The 27,080-nt window shown below is 39.1% G+C and overlaps 3 protein-coding genes and 1 pseudogene across 6 annotated transcripts in view; 1 reads left to right on the forward strand and 3 right to left on the reverse strand.

Moving 5' to 3' along the window:
* Window positions 1–11,306, reverse strand: part of TMED8 (transmembrane p24 trafficking protein family member 8) — a 53,341-nt gene extending 42,035 nt beyond the window's left edge. The window contains exons 1-2 of one of the 2 annotated variants that reach the window (XM_077123191.1): window positions 6,276–10,302; window positions 4,576–4,618 (exon numbers count right to left, since the gene is read on the reverse strand). Coding sequence is in view for 1 of the 2 variants with exons in the window: in XM_077123190.1 (XP_076979305.1) it covers window positions 10,661–10,778 (118 nt within the window). In the remaining variant the exon portion in view is untranslated. Of the gene's footprint in view, window positions 1–4,575; window positions 4,619–6,275; window positions 10,303–10,660 lie in introns of those variants that run through there. The other variant, XM_077123190.1, reaches the window with a different exon arrangement.
* On the forward strand, window positions 10,839–23,429 carry SAMD15 (sterile alpha motif domain containing 15). 3 transcript variants are annotated; one of them, XM_077123178.1, is made up of 3 exons: window positions 10,839–12,879; window positions 13,673–13,771; window positions 22,849–23,429. In XM_077123178.1, exons 1-3 carry the CDS (start codon window positions 11,149–11,151, stop codon window positions 22,858–22,860), a joined length of 1,842 nt encoding a protein of 613 aa, XP_076979293.1. In that variant the 5' UTR covers window positions 10,839–11,148; the 3' UTR covers window positions 22,861–23,429. The 3 variants fall into 3 exon arrangements, 2 of the variants coding, with proteins under 2 accessions (XP_076979293.1, XP_076979292.1); XR_013160378.1 differs by lacking the exon at window positions 22,849–23,429 and adding an exon at window positions 21,906–21,930 and having other exon boundaries at window positions 10,840–12,879; window positions 13,637–13,771; XM_077123177.1 differs by lacking the exon at window positions 22,849–23,429 and adding an exon at window positions 21,906–22,820 and having other exon boundaries at window positions 10,840–12,879.
* A 526-nt stretch (window positions 23,430–23,955) lies between these two features.
* On the reverse strand, window positions 23,956–25,893 carry LOC143652050 (Golgi SNAP receptor complex member 1 pseudogene; annotated as a pseudogene).
* Window positions 25,815–27,080, reverse strand: part of NOXRED1 (NADP dependent oxidoreductase domain containing 1) — a 51,743-nt gene continuing 50,477 nt past the window's right edge. The window contains exons 6-7 of the mRNA XM_077123188.1: window positions 26,674–26,904; window positions 25,815–26,131 (exon numbers count right to left, since the gene is read on the reverse strand). Of these exons, the coding sequence (XP_076979303.1) occupies window positions 26,685–26,904 (220 nt within the window). The 3' untranslated portion in view covers window positions 25,815–26,131; window positions 26,674–26,684. The remainder of the gene's footprint in view (window positions 26,132–26,673; window positions 26,905–27,080) is intronic.

The raw sequence follows: 27,080 nt of genomic DNA on the forward strand, positions 1-27,080 counted from the left end.
AGACCCCAGCCAGATTTTCCCAGACCAAACTGGCCTCCTATCAGGAGGAAAGAGTCACCTGCGTCGGTTTTCCCTGATGTGAGACCCAGCAGGTTGAAAGACTTTCCTGTGAAGTCTCTGGACTCTGTTTTTCTTATCCTGCCCAGTATGTGGCGCTTGTTTGACTGCGGGTCCCACCAGCATAAGATGATATGGTACCTTTAACTTTGGCAGACTCTCCCTGCTGGGGGCTTGGTGGAGACAGAGGAGAGGTTGTAGCTGGTTTTAATGGCTTCAAATTACCAAGCCCTGGTGTCTGAATTCCTTGATGGAGGGATTCCACCTGGGTGAGGCTTCACCCCTTCCCTGGGGAAGGCACAACTCCAGATAAGCCCCCAAAAGAGCTCACTTCTGCCTATGCCTGGGGCAGCTGCAGCCTGAAAAGTCCTGCTGCTGTATCCAGAGGCAGTCAAGCCTTTGTAGATACACAGACACAAAGACCTCTGTTTCCTTCTTTTTTCCCCCCCTTTTTCTGTCAGTCCTGCCCCCTTGGCACTGGGGCAAAAATGTGCAACCTCCGCTTTGATCAGGTTCACCTAAGCTGGGGGCCTATTTTTAGTAGTCAGAATTTGTTAATTAGTTCCACAATTGGCATTTGATTGTGCCCAGTCCCTGCTGCTGGTAAAGTCCTTTCCTTTCCCCTCTGGGAAGCGGCCTGTGGGGGAGAGACGCTGGCGGCTGCAGCTTTGGGAACTCATGGTTCTGTGGGGGCTCGCAGCTGGTCCAGGTGGTCCAGACTGGGGTACGCTGTGTGTCCGGTCACTGACGTGGCCCCAGGAGCTGTTCTGTACTATTTCTGGTTATTTAGTAGTTGTTCTGGAGGACGAACTATAATGTGCACGTTGTTAAGCCACCACCTTGACCCGGAAGTCTTTTTAGTATTTCTTATAGGGCTGTTCTCTTGACAAATTCTTTCAGGACTTCTTTGTGTGTGAAAACTTTAATCTCTCCCTCAATTTTGAAGGATAATTTGGCTGGGTACAGAATTCTTGGCTGGAAGTCTTTCTCTTTTGGGATCTTGAATATATCATAGCACTGCCTTCTCAGATGCTAGTTGAGTAATCTGAACTCAGTCTTATGTGGTTTCCCTTGTATGTAGCAGATTGTTTTTCTCTTGCTGCTTTCAGGATTTTCTGCTTCTCTTCAACATTTCACAGACTGATTAGTATGTGCCTTGGGGAAGGCCTATTTGGATTTATTCTGTTTAGAGTTCACTTGGCTTCTTTGACTTGTATATTTATGTCCTTTATAAGGGTTGGGAAGTTTTCCCCCATTATATTCTCAACTACTCTTCCTAGCCCTTTGCTCTTCTCCTCTCCTTCTGGGACACCAAAAGGCACTTTGTTTTGTCTATCATTTCCCTGAGATCCAATTAAAATTTTTCCATCTGTTTTGCCATTTGCTGTTTTGAGTCTTTAAAGTCAGTTATCCTGTCCTGTGTATGACTTATTCTTTCTTCTGTCTCTTCAAATCTGATATTGTGTGCCTCTAGTATGTTTTTTATTTGGTCAACAGATTCTTTAATCTCTGTGATATCCGCTTTTTCTATTTATTCTTTCAAAATTCTCTTTATGCTCTCCTATTGTCTTCTTGATCTCCCTTATGTCATTTTCTATCTCACTTATTTTATTAAGTATATTGTATGAACATCTTTGATTAGTTGTTCCAACGTCTGTGTCTCCTCTGCTGTTTTAATTTGGTCATTAGGCAGGGCTATATCTGTCTGCATTGTGATATGCGTAGTGATCTGCTGTCTTCATGGCATGTAAATATCTTGATTGATTTACTTTGGGAGTTGATTTCTTTCAGTAGTCTAAGGCCTTGGGTTTGCGGGATGGTTGTACAGCAGCGAGCACAGTACAGGGTGGAGCACTCAATGCAGTGATTTGTTTCAGGGCAGGTATAGGCACAGGTTGGGGGTGTTACACTGATGCTTGTGAACATAGGCGCCCAGTGACCAGGGAGGATGTAGCTGTGTGGGTGCACCAGTCTGGGGGGCATAACCCTGGTGTGTGCTGGTCTAAGTCATGGGGCCCTTTGTGCACATGCACAGAGCTGTGGCAACAGGTCAGTGTTATGCCTTCATGGATTGGGGGTAGATGTGACCTAGCTGCGGAGGTCAGCACCTTCTCAGAGCTGGGAAGTGTGGCTGAGGGCCTTGTGCATGTGTGGTTCTAGGACTGCTGTAAAGTGCAATTCCCAGAACTGAATGATGTGATTGGGGGCCCGTATGCATGCATAGGCCTAGGAGTGCTGTAAATTGGTGAGCAGCACTGGGGGTGGGGGGGGAACCAGAGTGAAGCTGTGCGACACTATGGGCTGGGGGCAGGGGTAGCCTGGGTATGGAGGTTAGTGCCCATAGCCTTTATGCACTGGCAACAGCCTGCAGGGAACAGGGAGGGGGACGTAGTGCTCGGGAGGGGTGCAAGAGAGGTGGGTTGGACTGCACTTGGGGTGGGGGTGGGGGGCAGGCATGTGCCCTGGGGGCTGGTGGAGTGGGGGGCGCCTGGAGTGTGGGGAATGGGAGCAGGTGATGGGGTTTGGGTGCATGGGGTGTGCTGGTCACAGGGTTGCACTGGTGAGGGTAGCATGCTCAAGAAACGCGGCCTGGCTTACATCCTAGTCCCCGGCTCCTGTCCATGCACTCCCATGGGCTCCGCACCTCCGTGCCAGGCCCCAGCTTTCTGCTTCTCAGTTTTTCAGCCTCTGCAACCAGGGTTGCCCCATGTGGTGCAAAAGGCTCTGCCAGGTCAGCCGCACTCCTGAATCACCACCTCAGTCACCCTCTTGTCCCTTCTCTAAATTTTCCGTGGAGCAGGACTAATCTCAAGCTACACTATTCGACCATTTTCCCGAAGTCCTCTACAGATCCATTTTTGCTATCCATTTCTTTTAATGTTGTTTATATTGTCTCTTATGTGGATGGGTCATTTTAGATGTGTGCCATAAATTTATGACCATAAAATTGTTTGTAGTAATAATCTGAAGCCTAGAATAATCCTTTAGAGAGCATTTTGCCTTTGCTTCTACCAGATGACCTAGGGGCACTAGCATCCTGTAGCCACCTGAATCCAATTTTATGTACTTAGATGTTTCTGAAGGTGAGTTTCAGTCCCTACAATGGTCTACCTCCAGTTCTCCTTTACTTTAAGGGGATGGCCCTTCCTGGTCCTAACTTGAGGTAAAGGAGTTCACCAGAGTTCTCCTACTTGATGGGTCCTGAACATTAATCCCTGTTGCCTTGTGTAGAGAGGCACTTTTCATGGCCTAACCACCTAGCAACTCCATTTAGGAATCCAGCTTGTGCCATCAGTGAAGCAAGGGGCACCAAAATTACTCTCATCCTGGAACCTCTTTCTTTATACCCCTGCCGTTACATGAGTCATAGCTGATAATTCTTTGTCTACAAGCAAATTTTTATATTTTGTCTATATTTCCTAATTGTCCCCAGTGGAAGAAATGGTCCTAATAACCTAGTCTAATATAACTGAAAACAGAAACCTACATTGCCTTTATACCTTTTTCAATTTGAAGATACCTTAGTGAATAAAATGGAAATAAGCAGAAGTTTGAAATTTTGCTTTCTGTTTGTCACTGCTTAATATTACCAGCTTATCTAAGCAGTTGTTCTCTCCTGTTTTGTCTTTTCCATTCACTCAGATCATAATGAAGACCTCAAGAAGATTGAATTTTTAGTCAGAAGAGAAATTAGAACATAAAACAGTGGAAGACAGAAGCAGATTTAAAAGATAATGTAAAATTAATCCACAAGGAGGTTTACAACCTTTATTTCATAAAAATTCATCTATGAGAGAAAGGATCAGAAAAGGTCAGTTCCTGATGAGCAGAAAGGCAATAGATATATACAGAATGGCTCTAATTAAAGATATAATCATAGTGAAGACTCTCATAACATGTATATGTATGTGTTTATATATATACATATATACTTTTTCTAAATAGCTCATATATCCACATAATTCAAAATTCAGAAAGCATAAAAGTATATAATGAAAACTTCCTCCCACCACAGTTCCCACCTCCAAAAGCAATCAGTATTATTAAGTTTTGTGTATTCTTCCAGAGGTATTTTATGCATATTAAGCAAAGTATGTGTATGTGTATGTTCTTTTTCAACACAAATAAGCATACTAGATATACTACTGTGTACTTTGTTTTCATCATTTAGATCTCAGAGACCATTAATAAACAATACATAAAAGCTTCCCCATTCTCTTCTATAGTTGATTAATTTTTCACTAGATGGATAGTCCATAATTTATTTAGCCATTCCCTATTCATGGAGATTTATGTTCTTTCTAATCTTTTTCCATTACAAACAATGCTTTAATAACCTTGTGTCTATGTCATTGAGTGTATATCTGAGTATATCTATAGGATACATTCCTGGGAGAAATTAGTCAATAGGGACACATACTGTAATTTTTAATGGATATTGAAAATTAGCCTTTGTAGCATCTATACCAATTTACACTCCCTTCAGAAATGTATGAATGTGTTTCTGCATACACTTACCAGCACAGACAGTGAGTTATTGACCTTTTGGAACTTTGATAATCTGAAAGGCAAAAATGTATCCCAATATAATTACAATTTCCATGTCTCTTATTATGACTTAGGTTGAGCACTTCTCATATACTAAGTACCACTTCTCATAACATCTTAATAATTTCATGTATGCAGAACAAAAAGTGAAGAAAGACTGCTTTTGATTTTTAAGTTTAAAGAAATCCCCTATATTATTTTTAAATTTAGCAGTTTCTTAAGAACTATTGATAAAATAACTTATAATTGGACTGTGAGAGGCAGGATGTAAGAAAAGGAGAATGATATACATTAATTTATTTCTGTAAGTATAACGTGGAAAGATGCAGTCCTTTTTCAGAGAGAGAACAATTAGAACACAGCTTTTTAGGTTTCCTAAACTTAGTGAAATTTAAACAATTACACAGAAAAAAAAGCCAAAATTTCTACAGTATACTTTTTAATATGCCAGCTAAATATAGACCAATTCTGTAAGTATTCCTAGAAGAGAACAAAGAAACCAGGACAGGTTTTGCAAATTTAGACAGCATGTGGGAAAATGTTTTTTTCATTTTTTAAATAGGTTTGTATCTTTAAAACCTATTAAAATACTTATTAGAAAAACATAATTCATACATTAAGCCAGTAATATAATGGATAATGCTGAGAATGAAGCAAAATTCTAAGCATCAATTTAAAGAAACAAATGGCAACCAAATAATAATTTGCAATTTTTCTCTTCTAGGAATACTTACGGAATTGGTCAAATTGGCAAAAATCTAATGTGACAAAAATCATTACCATGGTACCTGAATGACTGAAGTCTTGGAAACAATAAACACAGAAGGAAAAAAAGGGAAGCACAAGAATAATTCAAAGGTGGGGAAGGGGAGGAAACTTTCTTAAGATATTTTATATTGACAATTCTTTAAATGTGAGTTTTCGTGCTGTTACCAGAGTATAGTTTCAGATGTACTGATCATGCTACAGATTCTAATTTAATACGCATTTTGTACTTTCTCTACAAAAGAAGAGCAAAAAACAGGTTATTTCTAAAGTACTTGAATATCAGGCCAGAGTTCTTCAGGTTTCATAAGACTTCCCCTTTACAGCCTCCAAAGAGATAATTAGCCGGGGTTTTTAGAGTCAAGTGCAGAGGAAATAAAAGCAGGCTATGTGGGTGTAAACTTAAAAGGCTTAACTGAAAACAGATTGATTGATTTTACGTTCAACTAAACCCAGAGATCCTGGAATCCAATTTCCCCTCATTTTTTTCTGAGCAGCACAGGCTCCTGAGAAGTCATTCAGATTACAAATGTTGGGTTGTACTGTTATGGCTTAAATTGTGAACAAATCAGCTATCTCAATAACGTAAAACCACAACCACTATAAGAAAAACAATAGTCATAGGCAGACATTTATAACTATTTACATGAATCCAAGACAGAAAGCTAAAAAAAAAAACATAAGTGTTCTTTGGCCTAGACCTCTGATTCTTCTGTGCTGTCCAATACAGTAGCCACTAGTCACTTGTGGCTATTGAGCACTTGATACATGGCTAATGTGTCAAGGAAATTAATTTTTTATTTTGCTTAATTGCAATGAGTTAATTAATTTCTATTTAAATAGCCACAGTTATAGAACATTTCCATTACTGCAGAAAGACTTCATCACATTGTTCTAGGTCCTACCTTAGAACCATGACCTATTTCCAATCTTCAATGTCTAAACGCACTGGTAGTTCTCAGGGTCATATACACCAAACTAAGTTCTACTGCTGATGTCAGTGTCATAATAGACTTTGCCTTTTATTTTCTCCAAAGTTCCCTAAATTAAAAATAAATAGACAGATAAATAAATAACCTGCCCTTAAGTGATAGCAACAATATGGTTCAGAGTATGTCACTATATAAAGAGTGATTTGTCTCTCCTGTTGGCGACTGAAAAACCCAAGTGCCCCAAATAAAAGACTACTAAAAACAATTACAGGTCATAAATAAGAATAGCCTGACCACTGGAAAGATAGGTTCAGAAGAACATAAGCACTCTTTTTACTTTTCACCAAAACCCGAGCTAACAAACGAGAAGATTCTCAAAAGGTATTCTCTGCATAGAACACTTTTTTAAAAACAAGTTATGGTTATTCTGGATAATTACAAATTCTTCTTTGAAGGAATAAGGTACACTGAAAAATCAAAATCCTTAATTCAGTAACAACTGACTATTCAAACACATTTCCTATTGCTGTTTTCCCTTTAAGAAAGGGTGACAGAAACCTCCTTCAATTTCATTCTTTCTCAACTCTACTGCTTGCTCATTGGATTATTTTCTAAAGAAAGATGGTAGAAGGACCCAAGTATACAAACTCCTAATTTGAAATAGTTTTGGGGGTTTACTCCCAACCACACGCAGCTCTGGCCAAGACAAATGCAAGAGTGCCACATTTCTTGGAAACCCAGCTTAACTCTAATGCAAGGTTTCTGAACAACAGAACTACTGACATTTGAGGTAGTCAGATGATTTTTGTTGTGGGGGCTTGTCCTGTGTGTTACAGGATGTTTAACAGCATCCCTGGCCTCTATCAATTTCATGTCAGCAATAACCCCCCAGTTTCGACAAAAGAAAAACGTCTCCAAACCTTGCCAAATATTCTCTGGGAAGCAAAATCACTCCTGATTACAAACCACTGGAATAACTCAAGGAACATTCTTGGTTATCTCAACCCTAATTCCTCATATTTATTTAATGTTCATCCAAATTGTTCGTTGAGACTTTCTCTCACAATGTAACCTGCCAAATATTAAAGAACCTATAAGAAAACATGGAGATCTTTAAGAGATAATTAGATGAGAGATTCTGTTCTTATCCTCAAACAGGTTTTTTTTGAGGGGTCAGCATACAAGGCACCCAATTATATAATGTTTTAAGTGTTGACTTTTTTTCTATGCTACTCTAATCTCACCAAACTGAAAATACCTTGAAGGCAAAGACCATATTCCTGCTCTCAAGTACCAATGCTAGTTAATGGCCAATAAATATAACATCATAACAAGGTAACGCTTTAATATAGACAGGAAAAACTCCAGAGCCAAAGTGCATACTCTTCTTCCCATGGAGAAAGATATACAAGCTGGGCTAGAAACTTGGGCAAATAACTTAATCTCAGATGTAATTTATGCCTCTATAAAATTGGGAGAAAATGACTGTTAACGGGATTAAATGAAGGCACAGAGGAAGATTTGGTACATGTTGAGTGATTGTGCCAGTCTGACACTATTATGTACCCCAGAAAAGCCATGTCCTTTAATGCTCATTCAATGTTGCTGGGTGGGATTTTTTCATTGTTTCCATACAGTGACCCACCCAATTGTGGGTGGGAACTTTTGATTAGGTGGTTTCCATGGAGATGCATCTCCAACCATTCGAGGTGGGGTTGCATACTGGAGCCCTTTAAGAGGGAACCATTTTGTAAAAAGCTACAGAGCCAACAGAACCAGGAGAGCCCACACAGCCAGAGACCTTTGGAGCAGAAGGAAAGTGCCCCTGGAGAAGCTTTATGTAATGAGGAGAGAAAGGTAGCAGAGTTGCCATGTGCCCTCCCAGCTGAGAGAGAAACCCCGAACTTCATCAGCCCCTTTCCTTGGAGTTATCCTTTGGAGGAAAGTATCCCTTCCTCAATGCCTTAATTTGGACATTTTCATGGCCTTAGAACTGTAAACTTGCAGCTTAATAAATTCCCTTTTAAAAAACCATTCCATTTCTGGTATATTGTATTCTGGCAGCTTTTGCAAACTAACACAGTGATCATCACAATTATATTAGCAACAAATCTACCTCAAAGGAAAAAGCTTGCCCTGAGCTGCAATAACAAACCCCTGTACGACATAAAAAGAAATCAACTGTCACCCTGCTTTCCGAAGACAGCAGGAAAGAACCACAGGTATTTCTTCCAGTGTCCTGGGAGGAATACTTGAACGCAAGAACCAGATAGAAATACGGAAAAAAATAAAATACAAACCCATTATCCTCCAATATATTCCTGGAGTGGTTTTAAAACCTTTATATTTTAAATGCTGGGGTATTTTTTTAAATAAGTACACAAAGTTCTAGAAAGCAAATAAAAACTTGCTGAACTTATAAACAATGACAAATGTGGGAGACAGGCTTATGCAACTTATATACCTTTCTGAGGACTTATTTGCTTAATCTTTTAGAAATTACATTTAGAATGTCTATTGTTATAACATTAAACATATGCCATTAACTTTGAACTAAACACAAAGCATAGTAGAGTTTATTAGAAGGAAAAAAAGCAAAATTTGTGAGTTTTTTTAAACTAACGAACATAAAATCATGGGAAAGAGCAAGGTGATTCACAGGGATGTGTGTGCATGTGTGTGTGTGAGAGTGTGCAATAGCAGCATTAGGAGATGGAAGATATATGGGATAAAAGTAGAAAGTGAAAGGGGAAAACCAGAATGCTGAAAGTACATTCAGAATCACCTCCTTTGGCAGCAGACAGAGAATTGAAGTAAGCAACAACAGATCTTATTCTCATAATAATGGCCAATACTAGTATAGTATATACCATGGGATAGGCAGCAAGTGCCTCATACATAATGCCTCATGTAATCTTTCCAACAATTTTTATGAGGCTGGTACTAATAGTATCCATATTTACAGACGAGGAGACTGGGCATAGAGAAGTAAGTGACTTGTCCTCGGTAATCTGAGGATCCAGAATCTAACCCAGATTCCAAAGAAGCCAGAGACTTTGGCTCCACAGAAGTTGCTCAAATGATGTTTATTTTAACCTCAGATCTGGAAAAATAAATTTAAATTTGCCACTTAATAAGACCCATTCTCTCCCCATCCCTTTTTGTATTTCAAAAGGCATCTCACTGTCTTTACAACCTGGTTTGCACAGAATGGCTCCCACAAAGAAGGGTGCTGTTCTGCCATCAACAAAGTGGTGACCATCAAGCGCAGCCACAGAATGGGCTTCAAAAAATGCCCCCTCAGGCATTCAAAAAGATCCAAAACTTGCTATGGAGGAGAAGGGAGCACCAGATGTGCACACTGACACCAAGCTCAACAAAGGGGCCTGGGACAAAGGAACAAGAATGTCCCATACTACATCCATGTACAGCTGTCCAGAAAAAGTAATGAAGATGAAGATTCGCCAAGAAAGTGCTATACACCGGTTACCTGTGTACCTATTACCACCTTCAAAACCTACAGTTAATATGGATAAAAACTAACAGCTGATTTTCAAATAATATTATAAAACAAAGGCATCCCTTTAAGTTTCACTGTGTGTGGTCATCATAAGGAGGCCTGGCAGGTGAAAGTGTGGTAGATGGACCCTTTCTTTCATCTTTGGTCACTGAGGTAACACACACACAGAGTAACTTGTGTGGGAAGAAATGGGAACAATGTCTTGAACAAGAAGAGGAGCGTCCTGAAGCACCGGGTCGCCAAAGTTCCTTATTTTCAGCCTCTACTTCCTGCCTTTGCTTTGATGTTCATCTAGCTCTTTTTCATCTCTCCCACTCTAAGGGATTGAGAGGATGGAGGCAAAGGAGTGGACCCTGGTGTGGGGAGGCTGCCGACGCGGATGGGGGCGGAGACCCGCGCACAGAGGCTGGGGCAGGGGACATGGCGGAGAGTAGGATGGGGAGTCAGAAGAGGCCAGGGGGCGATGGGCAGATGGAGGTGGGATCCGAACCCCGGTCGAGACCAAAGGGCAGCCTGGGCAGCGCAACCCCGTCACTGCCATCTGGGCTGGTGTGAGAAAGGAAGCGCGGCAGGAACCAGGATATTTTGAAACAGGAGTAGAAGATAACTCAAACGGAGCCCAGGGCCCGAGTGGTGGCAGCTGCGGCGGAAAGGAGTGACGCCTCTCGGGGGAGGGTAGACCCCAGCAAGAGCTAAGACGGGCTCCACGCGCCAAGGGCTGCCGAGGTGGGTCCCCTCCACCGCGAAGCCAGGGATAGAAGGCGGCCAAGCCTCGCGAGGATGTGGGGGGCACTGAGGCCGGGCGGCGACCACCCGCCAGCGCCCCGGCCTTGCGTACCTGAGGCGGACGCTTGGCTCCCCTCCTCTCCCGGACAGTCCCCGACGCCGCCCGCCGACCCTCCAAGGGCTGCAGGGCTCCAGGAGCCCGGCCTGTCAGCCGCTAGCTCGTCCGACATCTGCAACCCGCGCCCGAGCGTCTCCGCCGCCAGCCGCGAGTGGCTCCGGAAACAGCCGAAGGCCGAATGAGCTCTGCCGTTGCGCGCCGGGAAAAGCCGAGCGGAACCTGCCGGCCGGAAGGTGCCGCCGCGGGGGAAGGATGCGGGCCCTGAGCTGTCACTGGGGCCTTGGCCCGCGAAGGCTGGCGATGCGGACGTGAGAAGGCTTACTGGGGGCTTTTGATCGCAGAATTTTAAAATCAGGGCTTAAAAGAGCAAACAAAACCTGGGGCAGAGTTAAGAAGACATTTCCGGAAATCGTGGTATCCATAGAGACGCTATCGGAAGTTGGGGTTGCTAAGAGGCCTGGGTGCGTTCTCTAAGCTTCGTAATGGCGGAAGTCCCGGAACATTACTATTCTGGACCAGATGAAGATGAGGATCCCGGACCTGAAAGACCTGCACTTCCTGAACGTCCTAAATTGGGTGAAAATGCTAAACGAGACACCATTGCAGAGGCAGACCCAGAACTTCCCGAAGAGATTGACCAAGAGCCACAGCCGAAGACCTTCTCAGAGACTGAGGAAGAGCATTTCAAAGAGGGGGCGCCAGAGAATGCTGACAATGTGCAGCTAAAACCAGCCAGGTCGTCCGAGGAGGATATTATCATAGAGTCTGAAATAGACCTAACTAGGGAGACTGAGCCAGAGATTTCCCAAGAGGTGACATCTGGAGAGATAGGAGGAGAGCTTTTCAGGAATTTGGAGGTCCCTATGGATGAAATGCATGAGGAACCAGATTTAGAGCCACCGAGGGCTGTTGAAGGAGATGTTCCAGAGGATTTGCTTATAGAATCAACTAAGGAAACAGATATAGAGCTATCCAAGGAAACCAAGTCTGAGGTTCTAAGGGATACACTCAATGAGACAAGATTAGGTTTAGATCAGACTGAACCAGAGGCTCCAGAGGGATCATTTAGAGAGCAATATGAAGAGACAGGTCTAGAGCCTCCAGAGCAGACAAAACTAGAATTTCCAAGTGAGAGATCAGGAAAATCAGTTGAAGAGTCAGATCTGCAGCCACCAGAGATGACCAAACCAGAAATTCCAGAAGAGACCCAAAGAAAGTCAATTAAAGAAAAAGGGACAGAGCCACCTGAGCAGACAAAACCAGAGTTTCCAGACCAGAAACCAAGAAAGTCTACTGAGGAGACACGAAGAGAGTCAATTGAGGAAGGAATTCCAGAGCCTCTAGAGGAGATCAAATCAGAGTTTCTTGAGGAAAAGTCAAAAAAAACAATTGAAGAAATCAACCTAGAGCCACTAGAAGAGACCAAACCAAGAAGCAAGTCAAGTGAGGAAGAAATTCCACAGCTACCAGAGGACATAAAACCAGGAGATCAAAAAGAGAAGTCAAGAAAATCATCTGGGAAACCAGGACTAGTACCTCCACAGAAGTCCAAACCAGAGGAAGCACTAAGAGAGAAAACTGAGGAGGGAGATATAGAGCCACCAGAGCAGACTAAACTAGAGTTTCCAAAAAAAAAACCAAGAAAATCAACTGAGGAAACAGGTTATATGCTACCACAGGAGATCAAACCAGAGGCTCAAAAGAAGACAGTAACAGAATCAGCTGTGGAGAAAGGTCTTGATTTACAAGATGAAGCCAAACCACTAATTAGAAAAGAGATGCATGTCGAATCTTTCAAGGAAGATAGACCAGAACCAATCCAACTTAAGTTTTCTGTGGAAATGGATGATCTAGAGCACCCCAAATACCAAACAAGATTGTCAGTAAAAGAAATTGAAGTTCAAGACTCTACATTAGGGTCCTCCACAGAAAGTGAAATGGAACTAACAATGATAGATTACAAGTGTTCTAAAACACTCCAAAAGCTGAATATCTGTAAAACCAATTCAAATTTACATCACTCAGAGTTTCAGAGGGATTTAAGGAAGTCCTTTAGTAGAGAGAAAATTGTAGATTTGTACCAAGAGGTGGAGGAACTGGTACCTAAAGATAAAGAAACCCAACCAAAAGAAATTGTACAATTTGCATATCTTAAATGGAGCCCAGAAGAGGTTGCAGAGTGGATTAGCCAATTAGGCTTCCCTCAGTACAAGGTATACAAAAATATCACTTGTAAAAATCACCTTCTCATCCTCTTCAACCTCCTGTTCCTCTGCCCTGTCCTGAGCTCTTGCCTCTTCACTAGAAGTGTGGAAAAGTCCTGAACTGTGGCAGAAGTAACTTGGATTTTTATTTTGGGCTTGCCGCTGAGGGATTATTTTGGAAGGGAAGATGAGGGTTGCGTTTGTTTTTTTTTTCCTGTTCATCCCTGTGATAACTTTTCTCTGCAATCCTTAAAGACCAAGAAACTTATTTAGGCAAGAAATTTATTGGGGCCTGTTTTCATAGAAAACTGGATTTTTAAAATAGATTTTGTCAAATAGACTTTTTTTTTTTTTTTACATTTTGTCAAGTTGTTTTAGTGGCAGCTACCTTACCTTGAACTTGTGCTGTGTAAAATGTCTGCCTCAAATATGTCATGAGTACCTAGGGTTAGTAATAATTTTATGAGCTAATTAATAATGGTTTTTATTAAAAAGATAGAGTAATCTCTTATTTCACTAATGCTAACTCATTTTTAGGCTACTATAAAACACAAGAATTGAAATATTTTATCCCCTCTCTACTTAAAAAGGTAATTGAGGTAAACTGGTTGTAGCAACCAAAAAAAATTTAAAGAGCAGCGTGAAATTTGTTAGATGGGGAGAATGTAGTGTTAGGGTAAAAAAAAAAAATTTAACTTTTGCTCATTATAAAACTGGCGACAAACATGGTTTCTTTTTAAATTCTTTTTTCCCCTGCTCTTTGCAGTACATCTTTCGAGTGATGTTCTTGTTGTACTGACAGGAGTGTTTTACCACAAATTTCATCAGTGGCCGGAAGCTCATCCATGTAAACTGCTCAAACCTCCCTCAGATGGGGATAACAGATTTTGAGGACATGAAGGTGAGTGGTGTAGAGAGCTCTCTAACAGCACTACCATCTGTCTCAAACTGTCCTCCTTTTCTTCAAACCTGGGCTCCTGTTTCTGCCGGTGGTGTCATCAGATTCCCAGGCCCCCAGGCTCACGGTGGTTGTGCCTCCTCTCTCATTTGATCCCTACCAAGATCCCAAGAACTCTCAGTTCCTCTTGTAGCGGTTACACCCTCAGGTTTCTCCAATCCTATTCAGACTTTTTATCACCTCAGACTGAGAACTGCTGTAGTAGCATCTTGCTTTTAGTCTCTCACCCTGGGCCCTTTGGATTCAAAACTACTGCTTTTAATCTATCACCTTCCAATGGGCCTATATTACTCCCCTACTTAGAAACCTTCACTGGATTCCTCTTGCTTGCAGGTTAGTCTCAATTCCTTAGTTTAGGATCCAAGGCCCCAACCAGTTATTCCCAACCAACATTCACACTCCTATCACTTCTCTACGTGAATCTTCTCTTCCAGCCTAACGGGTCTAACTCACATTCCTTCCTCTGCATCTTTGCTCAGACTGCCTTTCCCTGTATTACTAATGTGGATTTTAATCATCCTTCAGGACCCAATTCAATTCTTATTTCCCTTTGAAGTACTTCCAGCCAACAGCAAGCTCTCCTCTAAAGCTCTCATAACACTTACGTAACATCATACGTATTTTGCCTGCTGTTTTCGTTTCCCAGCTGCTAGAACAAATACTATTCAATGAATTGGCTTAAACAATGGGAATTTATTGGCTCGTGGTTTTGAGGTTAGGAGATGTCCAAGGTGTCAGCAGGGTGATGCTTTCTGCCCAAAGAACTGACATGCTGGGGCTGGCTGGCCAGCAATCTTTGGGGTTCCTTAATTTTTCTGTCACATGGCAGCATTTTCTCCTTTGTCTTCAAGATTCTGTTGACTTATAGCTTCTGGCTGTTCCCGTAGCTATTTCTTCTGTGTCCAGTTTCCTTTGCTTATAAGGATTTCAGCCATAATGGATTAAGTCCCACCCTCATTCAGTTTGGGCACACTTTAATAGCATTTTCAAAGGTCCTATTTACAAATGTGTTTACACCCACAGGATCAGGCTCTTTTGTCAATGATACCATTCAATCCCCACTGCCTCCTTGGCTGCCTAACTTTGAAACAAGGCATATTAACTTCTCTGAGTCTCGGTTTCCTCAGATTTCTCCGGCACCAGTAGTCCATGATTATGTTTGTTTTTACATAATGGTAACTTGCATTTGTAGTTTTTTGTTTTGTTTTGTTTTGTTTTTGCATAACAGTACCCTCCATTTGTAGTTTTGACAGTTTACAAGGCTTCATATATATAATCTCATTTGTAAACTTTCCTTTAGCATTCCCCAGCATACCAGTGGTCTTATGCAGTATACTTTATGCCCATCTCTAGTTCCTAAACTTAGTCTTTAGAATCAGATGTGACTTTTAAAGTAATAGGATCCTGTGTTCCACCCTTCAGAGATTTTGATTCATTAGGTTTAGGTTAGGATCCTGGAATCTGTTCACCAGGTGACCCATGGTCATGATCAGGCCTTAGACGCATATGATCCCATAAATCATATGATTTTAAAAACTTTTAAAACTACACTTACTAAAACTCAAATTCTTTCCCAGGCAACAAGATATAAGGAAAGTCTTTATTCAAACACTGTCCTAACTGAACATTTAATCAGTTGAATTCTAATAGCTGTCTTTTGCTGAGGTGATTACTATGTGTCGGGCATTGTACACATATTATTCTACATTTTCCCTATTTTACAAAAGTGAAAACAGGCTCAGAAAGGTGAAGCAGAACACACAAGATCATTCAGCTAGTACGTTTAAGAGCCAGGATTTAAAAAAAAAATTGTGTGACTTCCCAATCCATAATCTATTTAAATCACTATAGTATATTGACTTTCTGAATGAATATTTTTGTAACCATGAACCTCTGTATATGTAACGTGGTAAAGCCACTTATTACATGTTAGTATTTCCAACCATGCCCTCACATAGCTAACAAGTACTGCCAGATAAATTACTTACTCTTTTTACATTCAAAGATGATACAACAGTGTTTATGAGCTGGAAGTTCGACTTGCAATGTACTGAATCTTCTAACTAGAAATAAGGAACTGAGTTAGCAAAATAGTAACTTGTGATCCATATTCCTGTAACATTTAATTCCAGGAATTTCTGCTTTTTATCATTAGAAAACTCCATTATCGAGAGCCTGCAGACTCATTTTTGTTTTCTTGACATTCTGTTTCCAAAAGTACAATACTAGCATGTTATAATAAAAAATCTTATTATGCTTTTTCTAATCTCATAAGAAAGAAGAAGTCTTAGAAATCTGAAATCCTCAAGAGTAAACAGCAAACCCTGTGGGTCTATCCTTCTGAGTTTTAATAAACAAACTTTGGAATTCTTATTATCAAAGTCATCAGACAGATGTGGCTTCCTTGAGGTCACTAGAGTAACATAAAGTCATTTAAAGGTATATTAGTCCACTTTTCTTCATATTAGGCCCACATCAAAAGGCTTATTATGCTGTATTACACCAGTAACTTCCAAGAGATCGTACCTGAGCATGTGTGCCATAGTTATCTTCCTCACTGATGTACAAGCATTTTTAATCCCACATTGTAATCATAGCACTTAGTACATCACAATTAATCCCATAACACTTAAAGATTAAAGATTATGGTTATATTTTTCATACTTAGCTCTCCCATATCATCATTCATGGACTGTGGAAAACTCGGAAGAATGGGAAAAGAACAGGTTGCTTCAGTACAGAATTCTGGACTTTCTTCTAAGAATTTGAACCACATTTCCACCTTGTACCCCCTTTACAACTCTTACAGTTAACTTATTGCCAATTTTTTATTTGAAGATAATGAAAATCTTTTTACTTCCTTAATTGCTGAGTTATTCATGCTTCACCCGCACAAGTAACTAACATTTCCCTTTGCTCATACTACAACATACTAAGATGACCAGAGAAGAGCTAAATGTGTTGGTAAGACTGATGAGGAGTCAGTGTAATTCCTATTAGTGTTTAGTAGGAATTAAAGCACTAATTCCTACTCTCAACTGACAAAGGAGCTCTTGAAACCATTATTCCTATTTGTAGTGAAGGTTAAAAAGTGGGGAGGGGGGGATGGGCCACGGTGGCTCAGCAGGCAAGGACGCTTGCTTGCCATGCCAGAGGACCCGGGTTCGATTCCCAGTGCCTGCCCATGTTAAATCCCTTATTCTAGGGACAAGATAGATAGCACTACACTTGCTTCAGCTTTCTCTTTTAGATAAGTCTCTAGAGTCAAGAAGCTATTCTGGAGGCTATTCTTATGCAAGCTTCAGCTAGATGTTGCTAATTACCACACTTTGCTAAACCCCAACCAAAATCATTCCGGTTAACCATAAAGAACACCCAGTACTCTATCTGAGATTCTACATAAATTTCATGTACTAACATTATTTTCCAGAAACCTACAACCTCCAGATGGGTCTCTAGGCCAGATTAGTTCTGAAACCCAGAGGGGCCAGCCTCTCCAAGAACATCTAGTTTCATCCTCCTATGCCATATTCTCAACATCCCTTTCCAACATGAAAAAGTTAGAATGGGCATAGCCCAAATACCCCTAAAGATTGGGAGAAGGATGAAAGGAGAAGGAGTTATAACAGAGAAGATAGGATTTAACAAATGATTGTGACTGCTGAATCATTATATTGATATTTCTTTTAGTCTCCAGTGTCTTGGAGCAGCTAGAAGGAAAATCCTAAAATTGTGCAACAGTAACCCATACCTAACTCTGAAATCTGTTCTATAACTACTTAAGTTACTTTGAAACTTATTGGGGTTTTTTGAATATATATTTCACAATATAAAATGTTTAAAGAAAAGAAAATAATTCTCAAGATATTTTAACTATTAACTCCATCTTTTCCAATTTTCAAGTGGAAAAATAAAACCTCTGTGATTAAAACTTGAAGAAGAACATAGATGAACTGCTCCTCTTGTATGCGACTTTATTCTATAAAGCATAGCCTTATCAGCTTTAAAATATCCCAGGAATTTTACTAAACTTAACCTTATTGTAAGGTATTTAAATGGCACAAATTTACAACATGCCAGTAACTTAGTATCACTAGACAAAAGTCTTTTTCAGTTTTTAAAAACTTTTCATTTCAAATAATTTTAGCTCTACAGAAAAGTTGCAAAGACAATACAGAGCCCCCTTTGTACTTTTTTTGATATAGAAATCATATTGTGGTAACAAACACACAACTCAAAATTTCCCATTTTCACTACTTTCAAGTGTATAATTCCGTGGTATATCATTCTCAATGTTGTGTTACCATCACCAATATCCGTTATCAAAACTTTTTCGTTGCCACAATCTCATATATTCTTAACCCCTAATGTAAACACTTACATTACCGTGGTACATTTTTTACATGGAGAAATTAACATTGATACATTATTAAACTGTAGACTTTATTAAGATTTACCCTGTTTTTCCACTAATGTTCTTTTTTTGTTCCAGTATCTAATCCAGGATACTGCATTGCATAGGTGTCATGTTTTCTTGATCTCCTCCAATATGTTACATTTCTCTCTCTTTCCTTGTCTTTCATGACCTTGACACTTTTGAAGAGTAGTGGTAAGGTATTTTGTGGATTTCCCTCAATTTTAGGTCGTCTGATGTTTCCCATGATTGGCTTGAGATTATGGACTTGGGTAAGGAATATCACAGAGTTGATGAACCCTTCTCTTCACATCATACCAGGGGTTACACGTTATCATCATGACTTATTGGAGATCACGTGGTTACCACATTTTTCTCAGTAAAGTTACTGTATTTCTCTTTTTATCAGAAGTGAGTCATTAGGTCCAGCACACACTGGAAGAGAGAGGAATTAAACTCCACCTCCTGAAAGAAGGTATATCAAAGAGTTTGTGGACATATATTAAAACTACCACAATAATAAGTATTTTGAGGGAGATAGTTTGAGGCTATGCAAATACCCTATTTTTCCTTAACGCTTTGCCCACTAATTGTAGCTGTCATTACTGTGTTCCTCTAGTGATTATTTCCTACTTCCCTCATGCCTTCTACATTTAATTGGAACTCTTCTGTAATGAACTCTCATGTTTAGTTGTTCCTTCTCCCCCATTTTAAATGTACTCAGTCATTTATATCAGTATGAACTCATGGATATTTGTTTTGTTCTTGGGGTTGAAACCCAGTATTGTTATTTATTTTGTTGTTCACATTGTTCTATCTTTGGCCATTAGAAGCTGATTCTGTTTGGCTCCTACATCCTTTTGATATGGTCTCTTTTTTTTTTTTTTTTTTTAGTACCTCCTTACTTTCTGGCAAGTTACTTCAGTCTCATCTTGTATTTTCCTTGCTACAACCCTAGAATCAACCATTTTTCCAAGGAACTTGTGGTTGCTTTTATTGGAGAATGGTATTCAGAAACCAAGATGTGGGGACTACTAGGTGTGCTTGTTGCTACTGGAGTATCACTACTTTTCTAGGACCTCTAGGCAGAAAGATCTAGGAATATATGTATATATACTAACTCATATGTACACAAATATCTGTATTTATTTCTGTATCTATTTAGGCATATATATTAAAATAATTATGAGTTCATTACTGATATCTGTGACTAAGTTAATACCAGAGGGTCCATCCTAGCCCTTCCCCAACTTGCTAATTCATTTACTTCCTTCTCTGAGAATGAGAAACCCAGCTCTAATTATCTATAATATATGTATCCCAGGTAGGCCACAGTGGCTCAGCAGACAAAGTTCTCACCTGCCATGCCGGAGACCCAAGTTCGATTCCCAGTGCCTGCCCATGTTAAAAAAATTTTTAAATAACAATAATATATGTATCCCTATGAGAAACAAATTTTCCAAGTAGAATACAGTGTTATGTACAGTTATTTTTGTCCTTAGCCTTACAGTATCTACACAAAACATTGTTTTTCCAAAGTTATTTAGATCAGCTTCTTTCTTCCCCATTCCCTCCAGTGAGATTGTCTTACTTTGTAATACAGTTTGATTCACCTGTATTTCTCTTTTCATCAGAAGTGATAACACTTTTTTTTAACCTGCAAACAGTAAAATCACTCTTTCTGATATATACTGTCACAAAGTATATACTGTGTGCAGTTTGACAAATGCATAGTATTATTTAGCCAACACCACAGTACCATATAGGACATTCCATCACCCTAAAAATCCATCTTTGTGGCCTTTTTTTAGTTACCTCCTCTCCCCTAAACTCAATTTCTGGCAATCATTGATCTGTTTCTCACCCCATAGTTTTGCCTTTCCCACCATGTCATATTAATGGAATCAAGCAATATGCAGCTTTTTGGGTCTGGCTTCTTTCCTTTAGCAAAATACCTTTATGATTAATTCATGTTGTTACATGAATCAGTGAGCAGATTTTAAGGAAACTATACATCTGCTTTAATGCTGGTGGCATATATATTTCATATTTGAACCACCATTATGTCTTTAAGTTAGTTAATGTAACCCAACTCATTTCATGGTATTTGCTTTGAGCAGCCTAGGAAACTAAAACATTTGATGATTCATAATACCTTTTTAAGTTAATACTAACTCATAAATTTCTAGTAAGTTGCTCTGAGTCTTAGGCAAAAATAAAATCTATTTTTACATTTGTTTCATCAGAACTAGAGAAAGAACTTGCAGTTTTATAGATCAGTTTATGGCCTATCAGAGGACCTTCGTGGTCCATTGATGAACCTCAGACATAATTTTAAGAATCACTGAATTAGAAGAGGGATGGTTAGATTATATTTCTTGATCCCAATGTGACTCTTCCACATGTAACTTATAGTTTTATAGAACTTTTCATTTCTGCATAGTAATGTATATTAAACAGTACTGGACTCTCTTGGCCTACAGTGGGTACACAGGTCTTTTTATTAATAGTGTATGCAGATGTGACTGCAAGGTACTTTCCTATGAACCTCAAGGAATTTGTGAAATATCTTCTTGGAATCAGAGACTTTCTAAAAGAGAGTCAAGGGAGAGAGTACCCATCTTAACATACTGACCAAACAAGGTTCTCAATGTGGCAGCATCAATTACACATGAGAACTCTTAAGAGCTATCTGTAGTACTTTGATCTCAACTCTTAAAAACCCCAATTGCTATTGGTAATTAGTATTAGAATCGATGAGTATTCCCACTGGGAATGCCAGGCACTGTTGTAGTCTATCTTTGACCCACAAAGTATCTCTAGAGTCTAAATAAAACCATGAAATTCATGTAGGTTTGAGAAGAAGGGAGTCCTACCTTTCTTTCTAGTGAGAAGCTTTGCATTAGGTTTAGAGCTATCTGTGGCATGAATTTTACAGCCTTGTAACTATGGCCAGTAAGTTTAATTAAAAAAAAAAATCCACATACCCCATCAGCTGTGTTCTAGTAGCAGTTTCATACATTCTGATCCAAATACAAAATGTGAATTCAAATAGCAATGTTAAATTGACCTATTTAATCTAAGATATCAAGTGGCATGATACTCACTGAATACAAATTATGTTTTAAAGGTACTGAAAATGGTGGCAAAATATTTTAAAGAAATTACAAGTAAAGGTATTAATAAAACAGCTTGAATGTAATGTCTGCTTTTTAATGTTTGGGATTTATTTTTTAGTCAAGCAAATTCAGTAACTTTTTGAGTAATTTTCTCTTAGTTACAAATTTACTGAGCCCTTTATAGACAAGTAATTTATTAACCTTCTCTGAGAGAGCCATGGCTCCTAATCTAAACAAATTATCTGTTCTTATGGTTGGTCAGATTACCCAGCCAAAAGAAAGAAATGAACCCATCCATGGCCATCTGATGCAAGGACCTAGAAATGTCTGTAAATGGTGCTTTAAGAAAGATATTATGTGACATTTCTCTTAAGAATTTTATTTTGGTAAGGTCAGGATATTAAGCTTTTGAATGTATTATTTCATTATTTTATTTTCCCATAGAAATAAATTAAGGGGTTAGCATTCGAGAGACAGTAAAACTCCTTTGATTTAGTTGCACTTCCAGATTAAAACCATTAAAAAAATTATCCTTGCATTTCAGGTAATTTCTCGGCATACGCAGGAGCTATTGGGAATTGAAGAGCCGTTATTCAAACGCCCCATCACCCTTCCCTACCGGGACAATATAGGTTTATTTTTAGAGCAAAAAGGTCACACTGGAGTAAAATCTGATGCCTTAACCTTATCTGGATTTGTCCAAGCAGCAGGATTACAGGATTATGCTCCACAAATAACTTCCCCTAAAGAAAATGAGACACTGCATTGCACTGAACCATAGCATTTCACTTAGTTTGAAAGCTGAAACTAAACTACTTTGGGGAAGAAATGTAGTCTTTGGTTTTTCTTTTCTCCTTTTAATTGAAGACTCATAACTACTGGCTCCATTCGCAGTTCTACCACTAACTCACAGCATCTTCCCTTTATTTGTGTTTCAATTTAGCCCTTCATTAAAACAAATATAGCAATAATTATTCCTGATAAATTCTAGTAATGCATCTGGTAGTAGGAACATGTTAGAGAAATACAATTAAAAAAAGTCTGTTGCCCACCCAGAAGATCCTCTCTACAAATGCAGGAAACTAAGTTTTATTACTGAGAAGCATTAAACAAGACTGCGAGTTACATTGCATGCAGGCCATAAAGAGATTGTAGAAACAGAAAGAAATCTCATCCTTTTTGATAGCCAGGCCCATTACATAGCCAATCCATTACATACATGTTAATTGTCTTTATCCAAAGCACAAAATAAAACTTCTTTAATTGCTCCTACGAGTGGGAAGTTAGGACTTGGAGCCAGCCAGGCCCGCAGACTAAACTCCCACAGAGAGAGAGACAGGATATCAACCTCTTCATTGTCCAAATCTCAAAAAGATTTCTCCAAGATCCCCACAAAATATTTCTTGTTACTTAAAAGATTCCAATTCCCCTCTAGTTTTAAAGACTTAACTGCTCTTTTTCCTCTCTGTCTCATTTCTTAATCCTAGGAATCAGTATAGGACTAACAGTATCCAGAACAGCAGTGATGTACCCTGTCTAGTTCCATACTTCTGAATGGTCAAAGGAATATGCTGCTTTTTTTTCCATGGAGAGAAGGAAAGTGCCTCAAATGAGCATTTATGAAAAGTGTCAATATTTGGTGATGAACCTAATGTTTTCCCAAACTGGACAAAATTTTATCTGAAACCATTCTAACACCTTACTATTGAATTTGCCTGGCTCACAATTATACAAGAGTTAAAATATAAATGATTAATAACCTAAGGCCACAATGATTTATATTTTATTATGAATGGTTTTATTCAAAAGTACTTTCACATTTAGCACTGTTCTGTTGGATGACAACATAGTAAGTGACATTCTTTCCAACCAGATGAGTCACTGCTGTTATTTTCTACTCAGTTTTTATAACTGACAAAAAGTATTAGTAAAACATGTAGGGAATACCTTCTGGAGTGTGCAGGTGGTTTAGTGGTAGAATGCTTGCCTGCAGTTTGATTTCCGGCTCATGCACAACCCCCACCCCCACCCCCCAAAAAAAGACAAATGGAGAATAAACAAATTTGCATTGTAGAAATAAGATCTATAATTTGCAAAATTATTTTAGCCATTTACTATAAATGCCTGCTATTTTTAAATAATTAAATAAATAACTTTATTTATGATACTTCAGATTTTATAAAGGCCAACTATATAGCAACCCAAAGTCCTATAAATTCTAGCTGAGACACAACCACCAATCAAGGCCCTTTGAAAAATCAAAGATAATAAAGTGTCAGGGGAGAGAAGTTTTGTTCTCCCAACAGAAAATTTAATAAATGAACTTACTTCCCCGATCCTTTTAAGGTTCATACTGAAAAAACTTTCTTTTAAGGGTATCCCAAGTAAGCAGTTAATCGATCAGCACATATTTAGAAAAATAAACCTCCATAATTAAAAAAAATATATCAAATGCCCCCCATACCCAGAATGTAATAAAATTTTGACATTAGGATGAAACACCTCTGCAGTCTGTATCACACTGGGTGTCAGTCTAACCATCAGCCTGTATATCAAGTTCATCTGAACAACAACATCTACACAGCACAATGTAGTTAAGAACTACATGCAAACATCCTTTTATTCCCTGTGGCAGCTGGAAACCTAAACTAAATACCATAGTAAGTCCTGATGGTGGAGGATGGTCTTCTTCCTTGATGAGAAGTGTAGATGTTGGAAGTCTTCAAACTATTTGTGGTAATTTAGTTAGACAAGACAGATAATGAATTCACAGAAATTGAGAAAATGGTTAAACTTGGCAGGAATTCTGGTGGCTGGCTTAAAATTTTGTCACTGTCCAGGGATGGGAATAGAAGATAGGTGCAGATGGAAAACAGATTCTGTTACAGGTTCCTTCAACAGTGAAACCATTCTCTGGATGTTTGGAAAAGCTTAACAGGTTTGGAATGAATAGGTTATCACAGAACACAGAATTATTAGTACATCAGGCAATAGTTCTCAAACTTTTGCTCATTAATTGTGGAGCATTTATAAATGGAATTATTTGGATGGCAGCCCCTCAATGTCTTTATACATGTGGCTTGTTGAATAGATCTCTTTGAAAACTGAGCAGTCTCCTCACTCAGCATCAGTGTTAATCCAGACTGGATGAGAAATAGTTTGGGGACACTGACAGACATTGACTATTAGTTTCTTTAGACATGGTAGAACTGATATCTCATTTTCTTGACATAGCATATATTAATCTAGTGGAAAAAATTTAAAAATCAAAACGACTGCTTCCTTAAAAAAATCATTCTTGATGTTTTTCCAGCCATATAGTTAATTCCAGTGTGTGCACAATAAAAAAAATAGAAAAGCTTTTTATTGCAGTGTTTGTCTGCTGTCTACATACTACCTTAGCCATGCTGAGGCTGACCTGTCAGCATCTCAAAGAATCTGTGAAAATTTTTTCTTGAATACCAAAAGAGTTGGGGACACAGAGTATAAATCTACAGCACAGATTATCAAGAACTGATTTGTGATTTCTTGTCATTTCTTGTTTCGAGTGGAAAATAAAAGGACAAGAGCAATTTTTATTCGATCTGGTGGCTGAAAGAAAAACAGCCTTTGGAGACAGAGAAACCTGGTTTTCTGGAAAGTCTAGCTGTAAGACCTGGCATATCATCAGGCTTCAACACTATCTCTGAAGCACAGAATCTCTGTGCTTGACTGGTATGCTTACCTCCTAGGGAGACAAAAACAACTGAAACCTTAAAAAAAAAAAAAATAAAACAAAACGGTGAAATGTGTATTAGAAAAGATAGCACAGAAAAACTGTGGCTTCAGCTCAGCTTGACCATGTCTCAAAGTCCATCATGAGCAGCCTTGAATTACTCTTGCTGGTCAGGCTTAATTACCAGGACAATCAACTTCCTCCTTCTATTCCTTATTCCAGATCAGGGTGTGAAAGCGGTGGTTGTCTAGAGTTCTTGGAGATGTTCTGTCAATGGAAAGCATAGGATAGTACAGATACCGATAACACCACCCAGGATGAGCGAGTCTCGCCGCTTCCTAAGGTTGATCCACTGTATCAGGCTGTTCACAGCAGGAAAACAATTGGCCAAAGTGTTCATTTTGCTCTGAATTGACTTTAACATTCCTCTCTGTGAAGTCATATTTTCTTTTGTTGCCATAGCAATGCTTATTGTCTCCTCTATCAGACGATCTGAGTTTCGAAGGTGGTCATGCTCTTTCAAAAATAGTTCAGTTCTTCTATTGTTTACTCCAGACCCACTTTTATATGACTCAATATCCTTTCATACTGATCCCATGAGATTCTCCCTTTCCCGTACTGCCATAAAGTTTGCTTTGGTTTTATGGAATTCGTGTGTATAATCCTGCAATATGTCTCTGTGTCACTATAATGTATGCATCAGTGCTGCATTCAAGGAGGGGACACCTGCACTGCTGGTATATTCTGCCATTTTATCATTTACTCCTGTAAGCCTTGCCAAAAGCTGTTCAATCTCAATTGCCATTGTTTCAAACATTCTGTCTTGGCTTGATCCATTTAAAAGAGGTGTTGTGTCAGAACTGTCGCGTCTTCCATCTCGGGCACTGCTGTGACTGTAACTTGTACATAGTTTACTGAAAGAAACTAGTTTCAGGTCAAGTTCATTTCCAGTTGTCGAGCCTGTTTCTTGAGATCTTCCCAGTAGTTGCTGGTTCCTGCCGCTATCTTTGTTGTCCAACGTCGCCTGCTATTTTTTTTTAATGGTGGTAATATCTCTAAAGAAAATAGTACCAGAACAGTCATATTTAGCTGAAATAAACATGAAATGAGTCATAGTTTGGGTACGATCTTTTACCATACATTTTACTTCTTTATTAAAAATGGTAGGTAAATCAAGCTGTATCATTTGCCAGCTATGTACTGCTACAGGAAAAGAAGCTGCAGCATGTAACTAGTAATGACATTATAATTTCTGCCAGCTATGTACCACTACAGGAAAAGAAGCTGCAGCATGTAACTGTGTAATGACATTATAACTTCTTGAATTTAGCTTTAAAAAGAGGAATAGTTTATATTAACAAAGTCTTCCTTAGGAAGCAATTTACTCAAGTGTAATAGCTTGAGTAGTTTTATTTGGTTGCTTCCTAAAGCCAGACCTACACAAGTATACTGAAGTAAAGGACCTCTTGTTTTATTCCATATTATAAAGAGCCATCAGTACAGTTTTCCAATCCCTTAGTGCTAAATTGATGGCAAACGTGGCAAACACGATACAGTTACATGACTCCCATAGCCAAGTGTGACAATCAAAGCATACCCATTTTAAAGTCAATCTGTGGCAGAGGAAACATCAGGTTCCTGAGGTCTCTTCTCTTCTTGGGATGGAGAGCCAGTAGAAACCACTTGCAATTCTCTGATTAGAGAGACACCAAATGAACTACAATAGAGAAGGGTAAGGTGGTCCTGGAGAGCAGTATTTTTTGAAAGATGTTGGCTAAATGGAGTTTCCTTGAGTTGCACAGAAGTCAGGTCAAACCAAGGGAAAGAACTGGTGAGAAAAAAATAAAAAATAAAAACTGATTTGACTATTAAACATTTCCTTTACAGAAAGGATTACTCTTCTTAGAAAAAAGACTCTTCATTTTCTATACCAAATTAATTATAATCACAGCTAAACTAGAAAGCAGCAGGCACTATTCAATATGTCACTTTAATTGTACTTCA

Source organism: Tamandua tetradactyla, chromosome 12, assembly GCF_023851605.1.
Source record: "Tamandua tetradactyla isolate mTamTet1 chromosome 12, mTamTet1.pri, whole genome shotgun sequence".
Classification (NCBI taxonomy): Eukaryota; Metazoa; Chordata; class Mammalia; order Pilosa; family Myrmecophagidae; genus Tamandua; species Tamandua tetradactyla.

Excerpts from the sequence above, each read along its gene's own strand:
- SAMD15 (XM_077123177.1), top strand. The coding sequence starts at position 11,149 with ATGGCGGAAGTCCCGGAACATTACTATTCTGGACCAGATGAAGATGAG. Across the intron at positions 12,880-13,672 it reads TAGGCTTCCCTCAGTACAAG|GAGTGTTTTACCACAAATTT; the intron begins GTATACAAAAAT and ends TTGTACTGACAG. Across the intron at positions 13,772-21,905 it reads CAGATTTTGAGGACATGAAG|GTAATTTCTCGGCATACGCA; the intron begins GTGAGTGGTGTA and ends CTTGCATTTCAG.